At 38.9% G+C, this 23,539-nt stretch overlaps 1 protein-coding gene across 1 annotated transcript in view; it reads left to right on the top strand.

The window, feature by feature from the left end:
- The first annotated feature begins 1,737 nt into the window (after positions 1–1,737).
- LOC146617575 (connector enhancer of kinase suppressor of ras 3-like) overlaps positions 1,738–23,539 on the top strand; it is a 41,381-nt gene continuing 19,579 nt past the window's right edge. Inside the window, exons 1-2 of the mRNA XM_085373008.1 lie at positions 1,738–1,969; positions 22,622–22,785. Coding sequence (XP_085229134.1) covers positions 1,918–1,969; positions 22,622–22,785 — 216 coding nt within the window. The 5' untranslated portion in view covers positions 1,738–1,917. The remainder of the gene's footprint in view (positions 1,970–22,621; positions 22,786–23,539) is intronic.

Genomic DNA, 23,539 nt, shown 5'->3' with positions numbered 1-23,539 from the left:
AATTTCAGGTTCTTCTGGGATTATTCCGGAAAATGGGGGCAGCGTTTTTAAAAGCTTGTTTTCCGAGTTGTGTCCGTAAATGCTGGAAACACTAATAATAATATGTTGAGAAAGTAAAGGCCACACTGATTATGGTTATTACACATGTGTACAGTACATGTACACAGATAACAGGGAAGTCGTCCATGGTGACATTTAATATAAAAACAAACCAATGGCAAACATACAGAGACGGACATTTAGCAGCAGCAGCGTAGAGAACAGTGATGTACATGATTTAGACTAATAATAATAAACGTAAAGCACAGTGGCACACACTATCTAAGTTCCTTACTGATACCGAGCAACTGCATTTACAAACAAATGACCCTGATCCAGTAAAGACAGAAGTTATATCTACCTAATTTACTTTCTTACTTATTTTCTCATCCCATAAACAAATCATAGTCACATTTTCCAGGTCATACTTTAGGAAAATGTTTACAAATGTCAAATTCAGGCATTTTTTCTTTATATGACATAAAGAGAAAATGCCTGAATTTGACATTTGTAAACATTTTCCTAAAGTATGACCTGGAAAATGTGACTATGATTATGTTATGTTATGATGGGGAAAGCACTTTTTAAAAAACTGCAGAGAAAATTCGAAATGTAAGTCTGAGGTCTGTAAAATGACATTTAAAGGAATAAAAGGGCATAATTATATTTTGGAATATGCTTGGGACATTTTCAGTGAAGGTGAAAACTGGGATTAAAAGTGGAAATTGACAAAACCAGCAAATATGATTAGTCTCTTTTTTTCCTGTTAATCTCTGTTTTGTATTGATGAAAATGAAGCCCCTGATAGGGTGCTAAGAACTGCTAAGAATATATGTTTAACTATTTTTTTAGACCACCTGCCATAAAAACAAGAAACAAATAATTTTGAAATCTGTACAAAAAATATGTTTAACACTAAAAACTATATTGTTATTTAGATGCCAAATAAACAGAATTTAAGTTTTTATACTCTGAGAAGTCAGAAAATAATTAAGCATAAAATTAATCCACTAAAACTAATTTTGTATTCAAGCACGCAAGTAACTAAGTGGAATGTAGCATCTTAATAAAAATAATAATAATGATGCGCTTCACGAGCAATTTGGAAATTTAAGGATAACAGCAAAAATTATACTGAAGCATTATAATATAGGAAAGTGTTTGTGGTGGATTAGGCAGTACAGAACATTAAAAATATAAATTGGAAATGGCTAATATTTAGGGCAGCTGTGGCATATACATAACACTAGGGTGGTGGTCTAATAAATTTGTTAAGTACTGTACACATTACAATAAAGCTTGATTATTTTAATTTTTTATCAGCTTTTTGTAATCCTGTTGTTGCTTTGTTGCTTAATTGTACATTTGATATATGTATTTAAACAGAAAAGAAAAGCAAACAAACACAAGAAATAAAAGAATAAAAAATTAGTTTCTTTCAAATGCTGTTAAATGCTTTAACCTTTGAGTATTCAAAAACATTCACATATATATATATATATATATATATATATATAATCTGATCGTTTAATGTTGACATAAATGGCATTCCATACAACACTCCCCCCTTCCCCACAAACGTTAACTACGGCCTCGCATATACTCATGCGATTGGAGGTAAAGGAATAACGGGGCGTGGTCAAAGCAATGGTAACCTGACACCTGCTCCACGCGCTGCTAACCAGCCACCACAGAGCAGCAGGCAGGCAGTCCGTCAGTGAGTGGCGGACTGTTGGGTCGTTGTTTCACTGTGTGTCTCTGTGCTGTAACGGACCTCTTGTGTTCTTTTCTGTGATAAAATCATGTCCCATTAACGGATTCGTCTCGCTGGTTCTGGAGTTAAATTAAACCCTGGTGCTCCCAGCGCTTTGGAGAAAAATGGAAGCAGTGAGCAAGTGGAACCCGCAACAAGTGGTGGAGTGGATGAGAGGTAAGGCTGCTGAAGAGTAGGAACAAACTACATCCAGTGGGTGGGAGTGGTAGTGGGGTGGGGGCACTTTTCGGAGGGAATTAGCGGTTCTTTGGGGGGCAGAGAGGAGAGTTAATGGCTAACTGTAAAGTTCTGCTTTTCCCGGCCTTAACCTACTTGTCATGCAGGAGTTTTCTTGATCTTTATGGATCAGTGTCGGTCCCATAAACTGCAAACAGTAAAATCTACTACTTTTATGTGTGTTTTTTTCTTTTTAAAAATTAATATTTTTAAAGACGTTTCTAGTTTATAGCTAATTGGGAAGCTTGTGTCTTGGAGGAATGTTTGCTTTTAGATTTAAGGAGTTTACAGCATGTATATATTTAGTCAGAGCTAAATTCACATACAACAGGTAAATATAATTTTTCTTAAAATATCTGAAATTGTTTGAATATTTTACTATAATCTAATAATAGGTTTTCTACTATTTCTTCCTTTTATTGATATGTTTTACTTCTGTTTGTGTTGTGTATGATGTAGTAGACCTGTACTACTGGAAGCTTGCAGTCCTGTTTGCAAAGTACCCTTAAATAACAAAAATGGGGAAAAAACTTGATTTTTACACCATGAGCTGATAAAAGTATATGTTACCTTTAAAAAAGCAAAAGTATTGTAGTAGTCAGGTAAACCTAGCTACATGGTTGAATAGTTTATAATGCATGGCTCTCATGTTTGTAGATTTGCCAATATGTAGATGATAGTGGATTGTATATTAATGTATTTCTAATTACATTTTGTTTATATTTATGAAAATAATCATTTTGTAGTATTAAAAGTTGTCTAAGTGCAGCCACAAAGGTGTTCTTAACAACACCCTCATTTACTAAGGGAAGTAGCATTAGCCCCGACAGTGGCGAACAGTGTTAGAAAGTAATATATAGTTGGCTAGATAGCAATAACTTGCCTATGCTGTGTAAATCTGGTGACGTTTAGAGACCATAAGAGAGAAAGACATGGTGCTAAAATAATCCTGAATTGATTGGATATTTGGATTTAGGCTATGGTTACCATGTAAGCCCCTGAGATTGGATATAGAAGCCAACCATATCTGCTCATATTTTACTACATGGCCACATGGCTGGGTTTTCATTTGATACCAAAAAACTAAACACCCTATATAAATAAAATGCACGGTTTATGTAGACGATGGCTTTTTGATATTAACTTATTCTCTTTCTTGTTCTCTAACATTGAAACTTTTAAAAGCCAGTGTGAAGCCAAATCAGTTTTTTTCTCTTTTTGTGGCGTTCATGTTGTTGTTTGAAGTTACTATTTAGTGGGCTACATTTCTAAGCAAAGAGAGGTACCTAAGATTCTCAGGAAGGTCTAACATTTTAATTTATTTAATTTAGTTACTCGTCATATAAACACTGGCAATAAGAAACATTTATTATGTGAAAAGCATTTCTAAAGCACATTTAAGTAAGAATGCAGAAATTCTACTTGAGAATATACTTGAAAACTTGATTATTGTTATTTTGCAATATAATTTTAGTTTGTATTTAAGAATGTGACTGAAAAATGAACACAGTCGAAACACAAATTAAAACAAACAAAAAAATCCCTTAAATCCCAAGTATAGTGCAGGTTAATTTAACTTGAACATTGTTGGCTGACAGACTGTCTGATAAGGAAACACTCTGTGGTGGTTACAGTGTTGTTTACTGACTGTGGGATTTGCACTCCCACATTCACTGAGCCAAGTATTCATATTCATCACTAACAGTGTTGTTAAGCAATAAACAGGCATGACCTGTTAGCACATCTGCCATAAAACGACACTCACACTGTTTTAACCTACCGGGACGTGACTCTTAGCAGATGACTATCATTTTATTGTTTTTATTATTAATTTTATTATATTATTCAATTTTCATCATAAATGCATAAAGTACTTTATTGAAAAGCAGTTTATCGCCATGGTTTTAAAAGGCCAGTATGTAGCTTTCCTGGAAAAAACAGAAAATTCCTGTGTAAAATGACCCATTATAGGAAAATTTAGGAACAAGTTCAGGGAAACTATTTTAATTGTATTTTCGACCTTTTAACCCCTCTGAAGTTGATAAGTTTGATAACCTGGGAGTTATTAATGTATTAATAGTCTGATATCTGAGGTAAACTAAGCAGACTGGGATAATTAGCCAAGTCAGTGAGCCTCTGTTGCCTTACTGTGCATTTTCCTGTATTCCAATCCTACTCTGAAAAACTGTTTATTTAAAAACAAAACAAAAGAAACAACGCAGGACATTTTCCTGCCAGAATGTCTTTATATTCATACCATAAGTGAAAAAAGACTTGCATACCAAGGTGTAATGACATTCTTATCAAACTCTTTAAACCAATATCAAATCTCTGTAAAAGTTGTCCTATGTTTTTATTTTTAATAATAATAATAATAATAATAATAATAATAATAATAATAATAAGAAGAAGATTTGTAATTTTACCTCCCTGGGTCATTGTGGAGCATCTCAGCCTGTGTTTGTATGCGTTTATTACACTGCTGAGAGAAAACCATTCAGTCTAGCTTTGCTTCAGTATGCACACATACAGTCATTCACATGCGCACTGGCCATTTAGCAGTAAAGACAGTGCAGAGCTAAATGCAGTAAAGTGGTGGGCCTCCTGTCATGTGCTGGGTGAAAAGGTCAACGTGATGCTGGAGGTGCTATTAAACCAAATCTGACTATGTGACTTTGTTCTGCGTGAAAATGAATGACAGACACGTGAGCGTCAGTCCCATGGTTTGATGGCAAATGACAGTGAAAAACCTCAGATTTTACATTTGAAAGGCTTCAAAGTGTTTTGTTTTGTTTTGTTTTCTTAGAAAATAATGGAGTTGTTTACTTAACTGTCAAAGTGGTTATCAGGATAATTTTCCTTTATTTTCCAAAGTTAAAAAGACATGAGTTTGTAAAGTGGCAAACAGAAGCTTAGAAATGAGATGTGTTGTTGGCTCTGATCCTGCTGTAGTATTGACAGAGTGGATTGCTGCCGCTGGGTGAAGGCAGTCGGGGTGTGTATTAGGTATCTTTGCTCGACTCATGCGATCCAAGCTAGAGGTTCTTTTCATGGAAAGTACGTTCAGTCATCTTGACTGTAAAATCACAAGCAGGCTTCCAATGAATTTCTCCACCTGACCTCCAACTCAAGCCATTTTTTCAGTCACTCTGGTTTCTTATTCCTCTGCTCTTAGTTTTGCTGTCTTTTTACATAGACTGTATAGAAAAAAGGACAGCTTCCAGGCCTAAAAAGTCAAGTCATTGAGGAAGTCTCTTAAACATGGATCCCTTTCAGTGGCCACCAGGGGGCACATCCAGTTTTTTTTTTTATCAGTGTTTCCCACAGGATTTCATTGCCTTTGTGACTGTAGTAAGGCATGTGTAGACTTGTGTCTAGGTGAATAAATGATACCATATGCATTCTCTGAAAACAAATAACAACCCAATAATCAGTCTAGAGCAGGGCAATATGACCAAAAATATTTATCACGATATACATTTGAAGATTTGTGATAACTGACGATATAATTGACACTAGACAAAATACTTTACAACTCCACAACTTTATTAGTGCAAAAAAAAAAAAACCCATCAATGTATTTTCACTTAAACAAGCAGCTGTTTTTTTTATGTGCATTAAAGTTATATAAAAATGTAACAGTGCAAATTCCTTGCTGACAGTTTAACCAAAAAGGCATTTCCGGTGGAAATTGGCCGACATATCCTCAGCATAACCATGTATAATATCCACAAAACTTAAAAAGAGGTTATACACACACAATACGGTAATATTATGTTGAAGCACAGTACGTATCACTCCGCGAGGCTCCTGCCTACAATAGCCGTAATGCTCTGACAATCCATCAAGCTGTGCGGGTTTGTAGTTTAGCAAAGTCGTACTAAAACATTTGACAGATTTTCGAGCACCATGTACCACATAAAATCGTTTTGAGGTCAGTAAACACAACCAGAATTCATACATAAGGCACACGGGATTATAAGGGGCGCTGACGATTTTCAGAAAAATCAAAGGATTGATTTTAAGTGTGCCGTATTTTCCAAAAAAACACGGTAATAACGACGGCCGGCTAGCACGCTCTACCAAAAATAGTGCTTTGTTGTGTATCTGACGGACGAAAGCTAAACCAGTTCCACACCACTGAAGTTGCAGCATTTTTACAAACCAGTTCTGATTCATCCGTTTCAATCAACGATCTGCTTTCGACGCTATGCTTTTTCCGCCATGTGCATATGAAAACAAAGGCACTGCGCATGCGCGTTTTACCCACATTCTATCGCGATATTTCATTTTCCTATCGTTGCCCAACATTACACCGGTATTACCATGAATGTATGTTATGGCCCAGCCCTAAATCGGTCCATCCTCCTGTAAAATAAAAAAATCTATTACCTAACTTTCCATAGCTAGAAATGTTCCTAATGATTAAAGGTGGGTAAGAATTGTGTCATCAGGTCTCATTTATTTATTGATCATGTTGTCTCAGACAGACAGTTTAGTAGTGGGCAAACAACTTGCCCTTAATTTGAAAGTTGTGTTGCTAAGCAGGTTAAAGGGTCCTTCCCTTCTCGTGTTTCCCGACGAGGAGCCTGCTTGGATTGCTGTTACGGCGGTCCTTGATGTCAGTCCACTGTCTCGAGTATCTTGCTTGAGTGGTCAGTGGTCACAGACGCCATCTCCAACATCTTGGACCGCAGATGGTGGTTATAGTTCTTGTTCTACTCTGGAGATCGCACTCCAACTCCATCTTGTTCAGCAGTTTTCATGGTAGTCGCTGCTCGCCTCTGCAGCATTGAGCTCAGCATAGCGTCAGCAGTTCTCCACCTGCTACAGGTGGGAATGCAAGTGTGGCCCACCAGCTCGTAGTGGAGGTCAGGCACATTTAGGGAAAAAAAATTGGGCTTAAAGACACAATTTTTATCCATCTTTAACCATCAGGAATATTTCTAGTTATTAAATGTTGGGTAGTAGATTTATAGGCTGTGTTTTCATACATTTCATCTGAAATGCTTCTGTTTCATCTTCTAATCAAACCATTGCTTTCATGCTTTCTCTTCTATTTAAATCAACATTAAAATCTTGTAAAACTTGATGAACCTTGCAAGGACGAGAGTACTGCAAGTACAGCCTTAAAGCTCTTAGCTCATCAGTGTTTAGTCTCATGTAAATGTGAGCAGTCCTCCAACACCATGTTCCCTTGTTCTAACTGAAGAAATGTGTGACCTATAAATAAATGCTTACAATAAATACAGTGAGGGTACAATAAGAGTCTACCCCATGTTTCTGTGCAGGCTGATCAAACAGCTGTCACTCACTGGTAAACATACGTCTCAGGGAATTAACTGAACATGTTCAGACAGATCCACATACCGCCCTACTCCCGACAGGTGTAGTTACACATGACAACAGGCTGGTTAGATGGTTGGCACACTCTAAATATGAGGTCAATGACCTCTTTATGGAGAGGTGCGCGGGAAATAAAAGTCAATGAACAACAAGTAGACTGGAGGAAACTACATAGGGAATGGGTAACAGCAAGCTAACGTATTTAACGCAGTTACAGCGTTGTTTGTTTCTTGAATCACTTCTTCTCTTTTTTAAGTCAGTATTGGGCCTTGAATTCAGCATATGGTATTGATCCCCTCGCCCCCAACTGGTTGCAGCAGATGGCTGCTGGAAGTTTCTTCCTGTAAAAATTGACGTTTATTTTTTTTTCCTTCCTGCTCCCTTTGAACTTCATGCCTTGTTTTTTCTTCAGGGGGAATGGGTGGAATCAATATTTTTATTGCTTGTTCTTGAACAAAAACTCCATTATTCTGTTAAACTTCACCGCTCGCATGCTTTAACCAGGCACCAATAGTGCCTGATGAGTTTGGAAATGGAAACACAAGTCAGTATTATATACACTTATATCCTGATTTTGGCCCCAAGATATACTTCCCATCGTATAGTTAGTTGAGTGTAACTTTAAACTAAATAATTTTTCAAGCTAAAATGCCAAACATTGTCTTGTGTCCTTGCTTCTCACACATGATCGTTTCCTTCTTTTCTTTGCCTCCTTTGTTGCTGAATTGAATATATTTGAGTTTCAAGCTAATTTTTATGATTAAAGAAGACTTCTGTTGGTGTTTTCGTGGAATTGAGGAGAATTACCAGTTCATTAAAAAAATCAAAATGATAACATTTGTGTAGATTTCTTTTTTTTTTTGACAGGAGTCAAACATGCTTCACAGAAGTGTTCTTTGTTTGTTTTTTGTTCAACTAACAACCCCAAATACCGTAATTTAGTTTGTAATCCAAAAACACAATGGATCACTTCATGTTTTTGTTTTGGATGCTATAAAGTTACTGAGAGTTTTATTGTCAAAGTAGTTTCCAGCTGGTTATTTTACAAGCACCCAAACTTCTTTGACAAAATTAATGACGTCTTTATGAATGTATGTAACTGATAAGATTTTCCTGTTTGGGCTGTAAAACTGGTTGTAACAAACTCACTGACTTGAACAGTATTTAGTTTCAAGTTTTAAATCCGACTGGTTGGAAATGCAGAGTCTGTAAAATCAGATTGTTAACATGGACATTGACTCTTTGACCCTCCTCTTCCTCTCGATGCTTTTTGGCCAAAATAAACAATTTTATCTCTAAAAATGTCGATCAGCAGAAAGCTGCCAGAAATCAGCATCACTGTGGTTTCAGTTTGAGGAATTTTATCTAACAAAGAGCTTCCTCCCGACTCTTTAAAAAAGCAAAACCCCCAAAAACCATCTAGATTACAGCTGTCACTCGTGAAACCCATTTTAATCAGACTTTAAAAGTGTGGGCCATGAGCAGGAGCTGGAAACATCTGTTATCTGCAATCTGGTCAGATTACATTGATCATTTTCACCACCACATGTCTTTGGTGACTCGGGGAAACTTCTTTGTTGTATTCTTGGATTCAGTTTAAAGAGAGTCGTTTTAAATGGGTCACATGACTTCCAAAGAGCATAATTATTGGTAGTTAGTACAGGAACAGACAGACCAGTGTTGGCCAATGATCATTGAGAAACCAATGCTTTAGTTGAAGGCTAAACTTAAACAGTCTATCGGAATAATAATATTATAAAATAATCAAGAACATTAAAAATGAGACATTAAAGGGGCTCTATGGAGTGTTTCCTAATTAAGGTGATCAGTGTGTTACCTTACTGTGCTGGTGCCTGTTTAGAAAAGCTGGTGATGATTTGACTTTCAGTGAAGGTCACTGTTTCTGAATAGTTATTTGAGTGGACGCTTCAGTCATGTGACCTGAGATATTAATTCATATTTGGATTAATTTATATCATGTTTCTGGACTGCTGATGTTGAGCTACATTAGTAACAGAGGCACTGACACAGCATTTAAAGCTGAAGTGTAACGGGCCAGGGAATGAACTTGATCAAAAACAAATGAAGGGGATTATGTGGCAGAAGACAAGGGACACTGCAGGTTTGTTCCACAAGCTTTGTTGTGTTTACCTGAGCTTCTGTTTGTGCAAACAGCATGTGTCTAAATAAAGATTCAGAAGTGCATAATGATCCAGTATTGTACATCATGATATGGTTAATGCCTGGAAAAAACTTGAAATAAATTGATAATTTCTACTTCACGACCAAATAAAGATTTTTGTTTGAACCTAAATGAGGATTTTGATAATTTTCCCCAATATTGTATTAATGATGTAAGTCAAAGAACAGCATACCTGTCCTAACAATATGTCAGGCAGTTTGAATGGCTACCTGCCTGTCAGTTATGAGCGCACCTGTAAATCAAACAGACTCAAGTGAATTCCCGTTACTGGATTTATAAACCAAAGAACAGTGAGGAGGTTGCTGTTGAGGTTTGTGGTGGCGCTTCAGTCTCTCACACAGCGAGTAGCAGAGAGGCTCTTGAAACCCAAACCAATTCTTCAAGCTTAAATGCAACGCAGTGTCTTTTTAGCTTCTTGTATCCACCCCTGATTTGTTTTATGCAGAGACAAAGCTACAGATTGAGGAACAAGTTGAAACGGAAGCAGACAAAGACAGACTGTAATTTAGTTTCCCACAGACTCTGAATTTGGCAGGTTGCTCACTGAGCTGTGGTAGGTCTAGTTCACTCACAGTTTAATCAATTTTAAAAGTTAACTTCACAGTTTTTGCAACGTCTGCAAGATTGTGATTTGTGACACAAGTAAACTGCTTTAATCACAAATAAATGGATTTTGCATTGACGGGTACTTTTTTAGGATGGCCATTTATCAAATGGCATGTGAAATAAATCCAGGATTACATGGCTGAAAATGAGCTTCTGTAACGTAATCCAGTCGAAAGTGTTTTTGAGGAGCCTGTCACTGACTTTCAACACATCATCAAATTAAAAGAAAACGATCGTCTTCTTGTGTATCCAGACTCACACGAGTGAAGTTTGGCAGGTTTTCACTGTTTAAACTCAGCTGGAATGAATCCAAATAAACAACGTCTCATCCAGTAAGACGAGATAACCGAAACTTTTGTTTTCGATAAGGAGGACGCGACATCCACATCATCATGTTTGTTTAGCGGGGACGACGACCTTTAATCAGTGTAGTCCCGCGTAAAGAGCATAAGACAGTCTGGGCTGGGGGTAAAATTCTTATCAAAGATGCACTTCATTGACAAAATGAAATCTTTAATCTGCTGCGTTTGCTCTGCTTGTGTCTGGCTTTCCATCATATGGTCAGTGTAAAAATCTAATCTGCCTAAGATGTTCACATCTTAGACATTCAAAGTAAGGGTCTCTGATTTTTATTTTATTTTTTTGTTCTTTCCTTTTCCCTGACTTAGCAGTTGAAGTTTCAAAATGTGTTGAACTGGATGCTCATACCATCCATGCTGCTAGCAGAAAGCGGCACTTCAAGGCACTTTGTGTTTTGGTTACAGTGTTTTTCTCACACTTCCGATGAAGCTGATTTGATAAATCAACTTGCATGAAGTAGCTTGTTGTGAATATTGAGAAGGACATGTTGGGTTACGACCTATGATAATTCATCATATCAACCGAAATTCATGGGGAGAATAAAGAAAGAACGACAGCAAAACAGCATCAGTAACCTTTAGAAATTACTTTTAGGATCGGGTGTTCAAAGTTTGAGTGTTCTGCCTGAGAATTTATCTCGTTTATTCAACAGTTTGTCACAATTTTCTTCAGAGTATCATTAAGTCTTAAATTTATCTTACTTTAATCAATCAATTTGATTAAAGTAAGATAAATGAGCAAAAAAGAAAACTGATTGTTCTGCTATCAACAAGTGATTGATGATTCACGTAGCCAAAGATATTGATAACTCTTTTCATTCTTAGGCTACGTCCACACTAATGCGTTTTCGTTTGAAAACGCATCGTTTTCTCTCCGTTTTGACCTCCCGTCCACACTGAGGCTACGTCCACACGTACACGGGTATTTTTGAGAACGGAGATTTTCCGTTTTCGTTTTAAAAAATAATCCCATCCACACGTAAACGCAGAAATGAAGGAAAACGCTGCTAAGAACATGCCAAAGCAACAGGTGGCGATATATTCCTAACAGTGTAGAAATGTTGGCCAATCAAAAGTCTAGAAGCCTCGGTGGGAAATAGTAAACAAGGATGGGGCATAGAAGCAGAACCGAGTCATATGTGTGGAGGCACAGTAACTGTGTGTGTATATGTAAGCATTTAAACACTACAGAGAGTACAAGTAACAGTAACAGTATTGTTGTTGTAGAAATTCACAGTGCGCACAGTGTGCCGCACACCTTTGACGCACACCTTTGACGCTGCATTTTCTCTGTTTACCTCGTCCACATGTAAATGCAAAAACGGAGTTTTCGAAAATATCCACCCTGGCAGGCGTTTTTAGAAATCTCCGTTTTCAGTGACTGAAAACGCCGTTTACGTGTGGATGAAAGGTGCAAACGCATAGAAAAATCTGCGTTTTCAAAAATACCCGGGTACGTGTGGACGTAGCCTGAGACGGCGTTTTCCTCAAGGAAAAATGCAGCATTTTGAAAACGCTCCCGAAAACGCATACATTTCAAAACGCAGATGTCCTGTCGCAGTTTGGACACACGAAAATGCAGACTTTCTAAAACGATGATGTATTTTAGTCATGTGATGCAGTCATGTGACCAAATAAACAAAGGTAGGGGAGGGCATTGCAGCGGTTGCTTGGATTGCTCTCAATTTTGACAGCCCTAAAAAAAGATGAATATCAGTCTGTACATGCTCCAGATAGCTTTTCTTCAAATTCTTTAATTCTCACTTGCTTTTGCGCAGGACTGGAACGTAAGCGTTTTCATCTGTTTCAGTGTGGATGCACGACTCTGAAAAGACTGAAAACGCTAGTGTGGATGCGGAGCGTTTTCAGTTGAAAATGTCATTTTCAAATCTATCCGGGCTAGTGTGGACGGATAGATTGTAGTTTGTGGTGTTATTGGATGTTTGCAGAGAGTGCTGTTCGGTCATGAATAAATGTTACCTTGGTAATAGCACCAGCTCTAACCAGATGGATTTAAATGAGAAGTGCTGATTGTCGAGGAGTGTGATTTTGATCAAAGACTGAACCAGCTGGTGGATGTTTCTTTTTCTTTTTTTCTTCTTTTTTTTCCTCTTAGTTTCTTATCAGTGAAGTTGAGTTCACCCAGGGAAGAGCGGTGAATCACAGGAAGCAGCCGGAATATCTCCATTGAGGCCCTCTTCCTGCCTTTTGTCCATCTGTGAGCAACTTTTGGGTCGCTCAGTAGAGAGAGTGTCTCGAGTCACGTTAGCTATATCAGCAGGTCCAGATATCCAAATACACCGATCACGCAGCGTACTGTTTACTAGACAGGCTGCAAAACCAGAAACTGACCCCCGTAAACTTTACTTACTTTTACTTCAATTCAGCTGTTTAGCTGATATCTCTCACTAATTAAACTGAATTATTGACATTTGTCTGATTGGTTCAAAAACAGTGATACACCACTGGCAGCAGCCCTTTAGAAATTCACCCGTGAACACATTATGTTTTTAAGTGTTTTGAGATGGATTTTGCTCTATTATGAGAGGTCTCAAGTTTTCCACCTTATGTCAGGGTCAGTTGACTAATTCGAAAACTTCGAAGTGCGTTTTCCATGTGGAGTAGTTGGATGGTCAAAACAATTTATCGTATATGAAATGTCTCCTTTTTATGCATTTCACCTTTGATACCAGGCTCACCTTGTAGGTGTGATTCCTTGTTTTTCAGAATCGGTGCACAGAAGTGAGTTTTAACCCTAAATTCTTTATGTGGTTATCTCTGGGACTTCTGAAGCTTTTGACCAACATGTGTGTGTTCTATGAAGTAAAAGTATACATGTATAAAGGTAATGATTTCATTAAATATAATAAATATACTAAAGTTAAAGAGTCTAGGGTGGGGTCAAGTGTAGACTTTTTCTGGATGTGATTGAAATAAGTGCTAAATATAACATAACTATGCCTCATACTCCTGAATGGTTACTGTTAAAACACAATAACTTTACACCACTACTTGTAAATAATAAGATAAATATTAAAGTTTGATATAAATCACTGATACAGTAGGCCTGCTCTGCTTTTCACTCAGTCAACTGCCACAGTTCCCATTTGTTTAGTTTTTGAGGACAGATCTACACGGTGCTCAAGGAAATCCTTTTTCCTCTTGAATGGTGTTTGTTCGACAGAAGGCTGCCTCACACCCCTCAGATGAAGTGTGTGTGTGTGTGTGTGTGTGTGTGTGTGTGTGTGAGTGTGATATAGTGCAGGGTTTGACAGAGGCCTAGTCAAGCTATGAATAGCCTCATTGCTCTTTTACCACTTTTCCTTGCAGCCCTCCACCCTCGTCCTGTTGTTTTTGGGTGGTGGTGTAAAGATTCCTTTTGTTTCACCCAGTTGGGGAGTGTCGGGTCCGGACTCCATCTTTGCGCTTCAACGACTCAACACGTGTCATTTGTTGTAATGAAGAGGTGACTGAGACCTCGACAGGGATAAACCTTCAGTACAGAAAGTTTCTGAGGAGATATCTGACCTTTATCACCCGAGTATCACACAAGCCAACTGGACTTGTGATTTTTGACTGCAAAATTATAAAGTAATTCTCATCTTTCAGGAATCATTTCAGTTTTCTCTCTAGCCCAGAATGGTAGAGCGCATACTAAAATCTAGACACAGTGGAGTTTTTGGTCTATATAGCAGTAGCAGTGACACTCTTAAAACCTTTATTCTCTTCTTTCTGAAACTGTTTGAATTTTGCCTCTAGGACAAATTATAACAGAGTTAGGATTATTTAAAGACTGCTTGTAAAATTGGCTCACCCTGAGACAATGGTTTAAAAAAAAAAATAAGGGCTGAGGGTATTTTCACGTTTAACTGCCCAGTAGGTTGTTTTTACATGTATATTAAAAATGCAAACTGTAAGCCATGAAAACTACTGTTAAATCTACACATTTAACAAATTCAACATGTTATTTGTTCCATTTAAGACCTCAAACGAGACAAATGCTCAATACAGAAAGTTTTGAAAGGGTATAAACTGCATCTATAAGTAGATATTTAAACTTGTTTTAGTAGTTTAAATGGATTTTAATGGAGTTTGTTGTATTAAACATTCCAGTAATCATAATTCAACAACCCAAATTCCCAAATAGATCTTTAGTATTATATAAAAATGCAAAAATTTACCAAGCAACAGTTCTTTTCATTTCTGCTTGAATAAACATAATGGATGTCTTTAGGTTTTCGCTTCAGCGTGTTTTCTTTAAAGGTGGGAGGTATCATGGTGCTCCTCGTTTTGTTTGTTTTCATCTTTTTGATAAATGATTAACTCGGCTGTTGATGAGCAGCTGGAGTTTAACCTGCAGCTTTTTTGATATTCTCTCCCGTGCTTGAGATGGCTAGAATAACCAACTTTATTATGACCAAGTCTTATAAATACTCCTTAACAGTCAAAATTGAGTCATGTCTGACAGAGGATGTTAATCATTGGCCATATAAATCCTGCTTGTGTATTTAAGACCCTTTATTTTTTTTCTTTCATTAACATTTCATTGATTTTAAATGTCACTGAATATTTGGCACTATGGCCACTCGGCGCTACCAAGTTTACCTGATGTTAGCAGCACAACAGCTTTCTTTTCCTGCAGGTTAACGTGCATTTTGTGCTACGGCTGACTGGTTTGCCCTGAGACAGTTTACATAAAGCCACTTGTTTACTCAGTTATGGCGTCATGGGACTGAGGCTGTGTTCTGTCTAACCTTGCTTATTTACAACGCTATGCAGCTACGTACGATCCACACATAGGCACTGCTTTAACGCTTGCTAGCCATGCCTGAGAATTCTGTGTGGAGCATCTTCTCTGTTGTCATAGCAACAACCAGTCTTACAAGACAAGCTGGCCAAACTGCGAGGAGGAGTAGTAGTAGTAGTAGTAGTTTACCTCTGTAAACACCCACAGTTGTTATTTTATCCACAGTCACTTTGTTCATACTCAATCTGCACTGCAGCTAAGGAAGTACAGCAAGAAAGAATCTTTTTAAAAATATATTTAATGATACACATATTGATACTGTAGGAGAATTGATGTGATAATACATCCAAAAATCTCAATACATCTGAACATTACTCGTGAACAAATTACAGTCTGTGCTTTGTAAGGCTTTTTTTTTTTTTTTTTTTTTTTTTTTTTTTTTTTCAGGATGTGGAATCTGGCTGCTAAAGGTTGCTTCAGCCATAAAAATGTTTATTTGTGAGTTTGATTAATAATGAGTGTGTTAATTCCTCAAAGAAGGGAAAATGGATGTAGATGTGTTTTCACCCCTGCATGGCTGGTCAGGCCTGGTGTGAAGTAGGTGTGAACATTGCGTCATCGGGTTTTGGAGAGCTGTGGAAGCAGACACCTCCTGTCAGATGTCAGGATGCTGTGGAGGGGGGTTGAGGTCAGAAGTCTTTCACACTGAACTGTTTAAACAGTTTCTTCATAAATGTAGCCGTCTGCCAATCCAAAATGGCCTCCACAAAGTTGGGGGGGGGGGGGCTTAAAAACATGGCTGTCTTATCCTTCTATTAAACTTAACATGTCTGGAGAGGGTGACAAGGATAGTCAAAGTTTGTTGGATTATTTTGTTTTCATAATCTTGGAGAGCAAAATTAGTCACAAAGCCCTTAGCACTGCTGCCATCTTTTGATTGATAACAGATAAAATTGATTAAGACACATGAAGTAATGACCCATCAAATATTAACCTCCTAGTTTTCATGGATTTGAGGCTATCGTGCAGCTTTGTCATTATGGTAACAATTAAAACTTTCCCACCCTGAGCTGCTGCTTCCTGTTGGCACACAGTTTCCCGGCAGCAGCTGAGAGACAGATATATATACCCATTTCAATTATTTATTTTTACCAGTGAAACCAATATAACATCTCCACATTCACAAATATACATTTCTGACATTCAAAAACAAAACAAAAACAAATCAGCAACCAATATAGCCACCTTTCTTTGCAAGGACACTCAAAAGCCTGCCATCCATGGATTCTGTCAGTGTTTTGATCTGTTCACCATCAACATTGCGTGCAGCAGCAACCACAGCCTCCCAGACACTGTTCAGAGAGGTGTACTGTTTTCCCTCCTTGTAAATCTCACATTTGATGATGGACCACAGGTTCTCAATGGGGTTCAGATCAGGTGAACAAGGCGGCCATGTCATTAGTTTTTCTTCTTTTATACCCTTTCTTGCCAGCCACGCTGTGGAGTACTTGGACGCGTGTGATGGAGCATTGTCCTGCATGAAAATCATGTTTTTCTTGAAGGATGCAGACTTCTTCCTGTACCACTGCTTGAAGAAGGTGTCTTCCAGAAACTGGCAGTAGGACTGGGAGTTGAGCTTGACTCCATCCTCAACCCGAAAAGGCCCCACAAGCTCATCTTTGATGATACCAGCCCAAACCAGTACTCCACCTCCACCTTGCTGGCGTCTGAGTCGGACTGGAGCTCTCTGCCCTTTACCAATCCAGCCACGGGCCCATCCATCTGGCCCATCAAGACTCACTCTCATTTCATCAGTCCATAAAACCTTAGAAAAATCAGTCTTGCGATATTTCTTGGCCCAGTCTTGACGTTTCAGCTTGTGTGTCTTGTTCAGTGGTGGTCGTCTTTCAGCCTTTCTTACCTTGGCCATGTCTCTGAGTATTGCACACCTTGTGCTTTTGGGCACTCCAGTGATGTTGCAGCTCTGAAATATGGCCAAACTGGTGGCAAGTGGCATCTTGGCAGCTGCACGCTTGACTTTTCTCAGTTCATGGGCAGTTATTTTGCGCCTTGGTTTTTCCACACGCTTCTTGCGACCCTGTTGACTATTTTGAATGAAACGCTTGATTGTTCGATGATCACGCTTCAGAAGCTTTGCAATTTTGAGACTGCTGCATCCCTCTGCAAGATATCTCACTATTTTTGACTTTTCTAAGCCTCTCAAGTCCTTCTTTTGACCCATTTTGCCAAAGGAAAGGACGTTGCCTAATAATTATGCACACCTGATATAGGGTGTTGATGTCATTAGACCACACCCCTTCTCATTACAGAGATGCACATCACCTAATATGCTTAATTGGTAGTAGGCTTTCGAGCCTATACAGCTTGGAGTAAGACAACATGCATGAAGAGGATGATGTGGACAAAATACTCATTTGCCTAATAATTCTGCACTCCCTGTATGGTCATCAAAAGAGCAAAATACACTAAACAAAGTGAATGTAGGAATTCAGGAATCATGTCAGAGTTCAGAGTGTCTGTGCACTTTGCTCTCTAGTGGCCTTTCATGTCAAGCCGAATTTATTCTGTCAACAAACACGAAAGTTTCAACGGAAATACTGAGATGGTTCTCTCATTTTAACTGTGCTGTGATGGCAGTGAACTCGGAGCAGGTAAGTTTAAAATCAGAGGTTAAAAACTGAAAGTTAAAAACAGTTTTCTTTTGTTGACAGTATATTTAAAGAACACTTGCAATAACAGCATTTCTGATGATACAGACAAAAATACTAAACACTCAGTAAAACTGTGTTCATTGTATGCAGTATTTATGTCTTATCTTTTTCCGATGAAAAAGGTGAAATAAGACTGCATGGGTAAGCACAAAAGTAGCGTGGACAGTATTTTCCCTGGAAATGTTAAGTACAACATAACTGGCTTCACACTTGTTTTACAATGACTAAAATAACTTGACCTTGAAAATATTTTCTTCCTGGGATGTTCTGCAGTCGATTCTGCAGCATTAAACAAATACTGGAGGCTTCCTCTCAGACATGCCTGGGCTCTTTTTATTGTTGTGTGCACAGGGAACACAAGCTCATGGAGTTGCTATAGCAATCATACCACAATATGATATTTTATATCATTTAAAAATGAATACCGGCATTATCTCAGACGATATGATGCGACACAGGTCTAGCTGACACTGGACGTATCGATGGGCATCGAGGAAATGCCCTTCGATACGTGCACTGTTTCTTCACGTCTTTTGAAAAGGTGTTCCATGGCCTCGGATGGGCTTGGAACTGTGAGTCACTGGCAGTTTGTCTATAAATGTCGGTGAATGAAGCAGCTGATCTGCTCCCAGCGTTGTTGTCCCTCCTCCTTCCTCTCACCTGTTTGGAAATCAATCCTCTGAAACAGGCTATGAATATTTCATCAGTCTGAACCTGAGCTCAGAGTACACTGTGAAACATTCACATTACAAGTCTGTACAAATTAGATGAACTAAAAACATAAGTGCAGATACAGTTGCTTTTTCCCCACCTATGCAGCTGATCATGTTAAAGCAATAATTATCAAACATTTTGTACCAAAGGGGACAACCAAGATGATCTGAATGGACCTCTGTGGTTCAGTTTTATCCCAAGAGATAACCCTACTGTTTCAGACCATATTTGCTCAATAAATGAGGGCTTCTCTCCAGCTCTTCCTAAAGTAAGTGTTTCTTGTGGTGCTATGGACAGAAAAGGTTCACACAGATACCATCTGCTGTGTTTAATTATTCGTGCTGCTTGAGAAGCATCTCACAAACCAAACAACTAAACCGCCAACACAAGGCTCTCAGCAGTGTTACAGTGTGGTAATCCAGCTCGATCCTCGGCGCCTGTCAGAGGTTTGAAACGGCTTTCCGAGAGTTTGGGCCGAGCGCCAAACCCGACAGAGCAATCATCGAGATGAGGAATGATAAAAATGACTCAGCAGCTACAGAAATTAATGAGGTTTTATGTATTGCTGGAACATTGGATCCAGACCTGAATGTTGGACTTGAGTTTTTATTCTTTTATCTACTTTATTTAACTTGTTAATCTCCCATAATTTGAGCAAACTGTCTAAGCCATTGGTTTTCAGACCTGAATCTATCGAACGTTTCCCATCTGAGCAGGATGTTTCTGCATCACAGGAAGAATCAAGTGTAGAAGCTTAGCAGAAACTCCTGTTTGCTTATGTTATGATGGTAGTTGTCTCTGCTTTTCAGGGAGACTCAGTCTTTTGTTATCATGCTTTCATTAGCAGGCGATTTGGCTCCCGTGTGACGTTTAGCCGACCCTGCTGTGCAGCTGAGAGATTATCGGCCTCCTCGGGTGACAGTAATGTGATCCAGGCTGTCACCAACACATTCCTGCTGAAAGCAAACTGCTGTCCAGCTCTGACCAACAGCAGAGGGAGTTTAGTTTGAAGTGTGGAGATGCGCTACAACCTAGAAGGAGTAGGAATTGTGGATATTTACCTGAGGAAGGTTTGGGAGTATGGTCACAGTTTCAATTTGGGTGTATTGAGAAACTTTCAGGAGCAACTGAACTGGAGCAGAAACCAAAATGAATGTGTGAAGATATAGGAGTTCAAGGCTTTCACAGTAGTATCTCATTTTCTTTTAGTTTGATGAATGGAGAATTTTTAATTAAAGTTTAATTTACATGCTTTAATGGAGGGATCTCAAACTTGTTCTTGTTTATCATGAACTGATCCATTGCTAATTACCACCTCAAATTAAACTAAATATATTTTGTGACAATAAAGAAGCAGTATCAGTATCACTGTCTTTCAGTGACTTTCTCATCCCATCCACAATCTGAAGCTGCTGTTTGGGACTCATTCAGCTCTCCACCTGCAGCAGGTTCTGGAAGCAGATCTTCAAATCAGATGCAGGACTGCTGGGTGCAGTCCAAGAAGCTGGAGTTGGAGTCTGTCATTCTGCAGGATGAGAGTGGTGACCAGATCACTCTATGAGGAAAGCTCAGTACTAAGTGCTTAACTTTCAAAATGATAGGAAGGGGATCAAAAGACAATGCATGTTTAAATCCGTTGTTTAAAGTCTGGCCCTCTGAGAATGTCCTGAAGTGTTGCCCATCCCAGATGGTCTAAATTTTACCCTGTTGGGGGATGAGCAGACGACCCGTATCCTCCTGCTGGGGCCTGATTTGGAGTGCTTCCCAGACAATTTCACCCCCTCAAACTTTGCTGAAATCCTGTGAGTCTTTATTCTGGCCTTTTATAATAAAGACCAAAATTAATCGAATCTTACCGTTGTACTATCAGTAAGCAAACAAACACGCTTTGTATTCTCGGTGCAACTCTGTGTCAGAGGCTGCTGAACTCGGAGGTGTCCCGTCAGCAGTTAGTTAAGAGGAATGTTCCTCCCTGCTGTCAGAGAGAAAGCGTGGGCCATCTGTCGTCCCGAACACAAACAGGAGTCGCAGCTTCTTTAATGACCACATGCTGGGGCAGTTGTTTTCTTCTCACCCTCCCAGACATTTTGTTGGCCAGTTGCTGCTCGGCTTCTGCATAACATCATCATCATCTGCCATTTGTTGAAAGCTTGTGTGCTAAAACTCTAACATTTATTTTTAGTATGATGCAGGATTCAAGTCTGAACTTAAATCAAGAAAAAGAACTTGTTGAAATGTTTTGAACAAAAACAATGCTGTGGAGTGAACTTTGAGATGGAGGATTTCACGCTGGCAGAACGGAGAGTTGTAGAGGCTGTTGAACTGTTAAATTGCTGTAGACAGTTCTTCTCTTTAGCGTACAATGTGTGCACGTATGCTTAATATATTTTTTTGAGTTTTTCATATTCTTCCCAACCAAACACATCCAAAAACCCTGCAGCGAACCTTGTCTGTGCTCATGTGTGTCAGACAGTAACTGGTGCGTGATTGCTCATTTTATTGATCCAGCTAAGAGAACTCTTTGAACTCGTTCACAGAGGTCAGAGGTGAATGTTGGGTGCAAAGTGGCGCCGCTGAAACGGGCGCCATCTCCCTTGAGGTCTCATGAGGTCACGGGGCTGAAAGTGGGGTGCCCAGTATGACCATACCGGGCCACCAGAGAAAGATGTCATTAAGCATGCAAACCTGCGCATTAACCACTACTGGCAGAGCTATTAAATGTTAAATGAACCAACACTTTATGGATTGATGATTTGAGTATTTCTGGCATTTTAAGTGACAGTAGCCGTAGATTTGTGATGATGGTACAGAGGATTAGTGCTACGAGTTCAATACACGTGAGCTCCCCGACGATGTTCACATGCACGCGTGTGGTTGAGTTGGCTGTCAAGGATTGATTCATGCCAGAAATTCAATTTGTTCTACACATGTGGGGGGGAAAAGGTCTCATCCTGTTCCCTCCTTTCACAGTAAAGCTCTCTTCTCGCATATTCTCTGTTGTGATAGAGTAAGTCATGCATTAATAACTACTGCTTAAATTGTCAAATGTATTTCTTCAAATCAAATTAGTTTGAGTGTTGTTCCTGCAAATGTTTCACAATAAAAGCCTCATTAAGATGTGAAGGGTTTCTGTACAGTTACAAGTGCTATAGGACTTTCAATTTGAAATATACAGGAAGTGTTGAGATTGTAAGAAACAACAAAATGAGGCGACTGTAACAGAGAGACTGAGATTTTAAAAAACTAAATGGGGCTAATTAAAATTGTCCTAGCTATCTTTAGCTACTCAGGTAAAGTTAGATAAATAAAATCAGAAAAACATTATACTTGAAACAAAGTCTAGGACTAACAAACAGACAGTAAGTTATTGAAAGAAACGTATTCCTTTATACAGGAATGTGTTTCTTGGTCTGTTATTAGGTGACGAAAATAGTTTGCTTGTTGGTTGGTTGACGGAGGTGATGGATTTAAGAAAAGGTGTGGTTTGGTGAGCTGGCAGGACGCTGCCAGGCTGTTGGCTGTCACAGTGACTGATTGAGTCAATAAGGCGATGTTGACTCAGCAGCTGTTTGCTGTAAGACCTGAATGGATCATTGAGAGATGACTTTCACTGAAACTCAGATGCTGAAGTCATGCTCTGGTTTACTTGCATGTGTGTGCCTTAAGAACTCCAGGCTGATTGGTGATCCATGATATACAACCTAGAAATGTGAGCGATCAAAAGCACTTCTGTTATAAAACACTAATTGTGTTGCATCCCTGATGAATTTGTCAGTTTACTCAAATAAATTTCAAACCTGAGTTTTGCTGAATTAAAATGGTGAATTTCATCAATAACCTGTTCTGTGAACATTAAATGTGCTTCATTGTCGTTGTCTCTCTCAGGTCTGGATGACAGCCTGCAGCAGTACATCCCATCCTTCCAACAGCTGCAGGTGGATGGGGAGAAGCTGCTCAGGATGTCCCACCAGGAGCTGCTGTCTCTGGGCGTGGCGAGGGTTGGACACCAGGAGCTGATCCTGGAGGCGGTGGATCTGCTCTGCGCTCTGGTCAGTTAGAAATCAGAAAATCCCACATTCTCTTTTTACTTCTGATAACGTTCCTGTTTAGAAATGTTCCTCTACTATATAACTGTGGATTTCAGTGTCCGCTGTCATCACTCATGAGTCAGCATGTTAAATATACCTGTTTCAAGTCCTTTGAGATATGTCTTTAGCAGTGTTGACCTCCAATTCTTGTTCAATCAAACAATTTCTAATGATGCTGATGAGAAACTGCCAAAGCTTCTCTCCGTGTGAGACTCTGCTGAGATGGTGTCTGGACCACACAAACACCTGGCTTGTGTTACAAACCATAAAAATGTTGTAGGCGAATGCATGCACTGGAGTTAACTGAGTTAGCAGTTAGTAAAGGGGATATCTCAATTTGAGCTTCCATCCATTTTTGGCCACTTGTCATGTTTTTCTGGCTTGTCCAGGGAGTCCACTCCAGGGGAGGCTCAGGACTGGAAATGCCTTGGAAAGTCTGGAGAGTCCAGGAAGGAGGGAGGTTTGGGAATCTTTGCTTAGACTCATTGGCTGATACTTATAAGTTCAGCAGCAGAGCAGAAGATGATCCTTTTCTGTCCATCACTGATGGCAGTGCTGTAAACCTTGTGTAAAAGTTTCTAGAGCAAAGATTTGTTTCTTTTAAATAAATGTTTCAGTTGCATTTAAAAACAGCACCACAGCTACCACCATGCACATTACACGCTGCCTGAGGGGGCATTAAAACAGCTCAGTGTTCATCATAACAATCATAAGA

The sequence above is a fragment of the Diplotaxodon limnothrissa genome, linkage group LG15, assembly GCF_057381915.1.
Source record: "Diplotaxodon limnothrissa isolate DT_005_m linkage group LG15, D_limnothrissa_male_GT1.1, whole genome shotgun sequence".
NCBI lineage: Eukaryota > Metazoa > Chordata > Actinopteri > Cichliformes > Cichlidae > Diplotaxodon > Diplotaxodon limnothrissa.
Note: the sequence above shows the minus strand (reverse complement) of the source record. Positions and strands in the feature narration are given on the sequence as shown.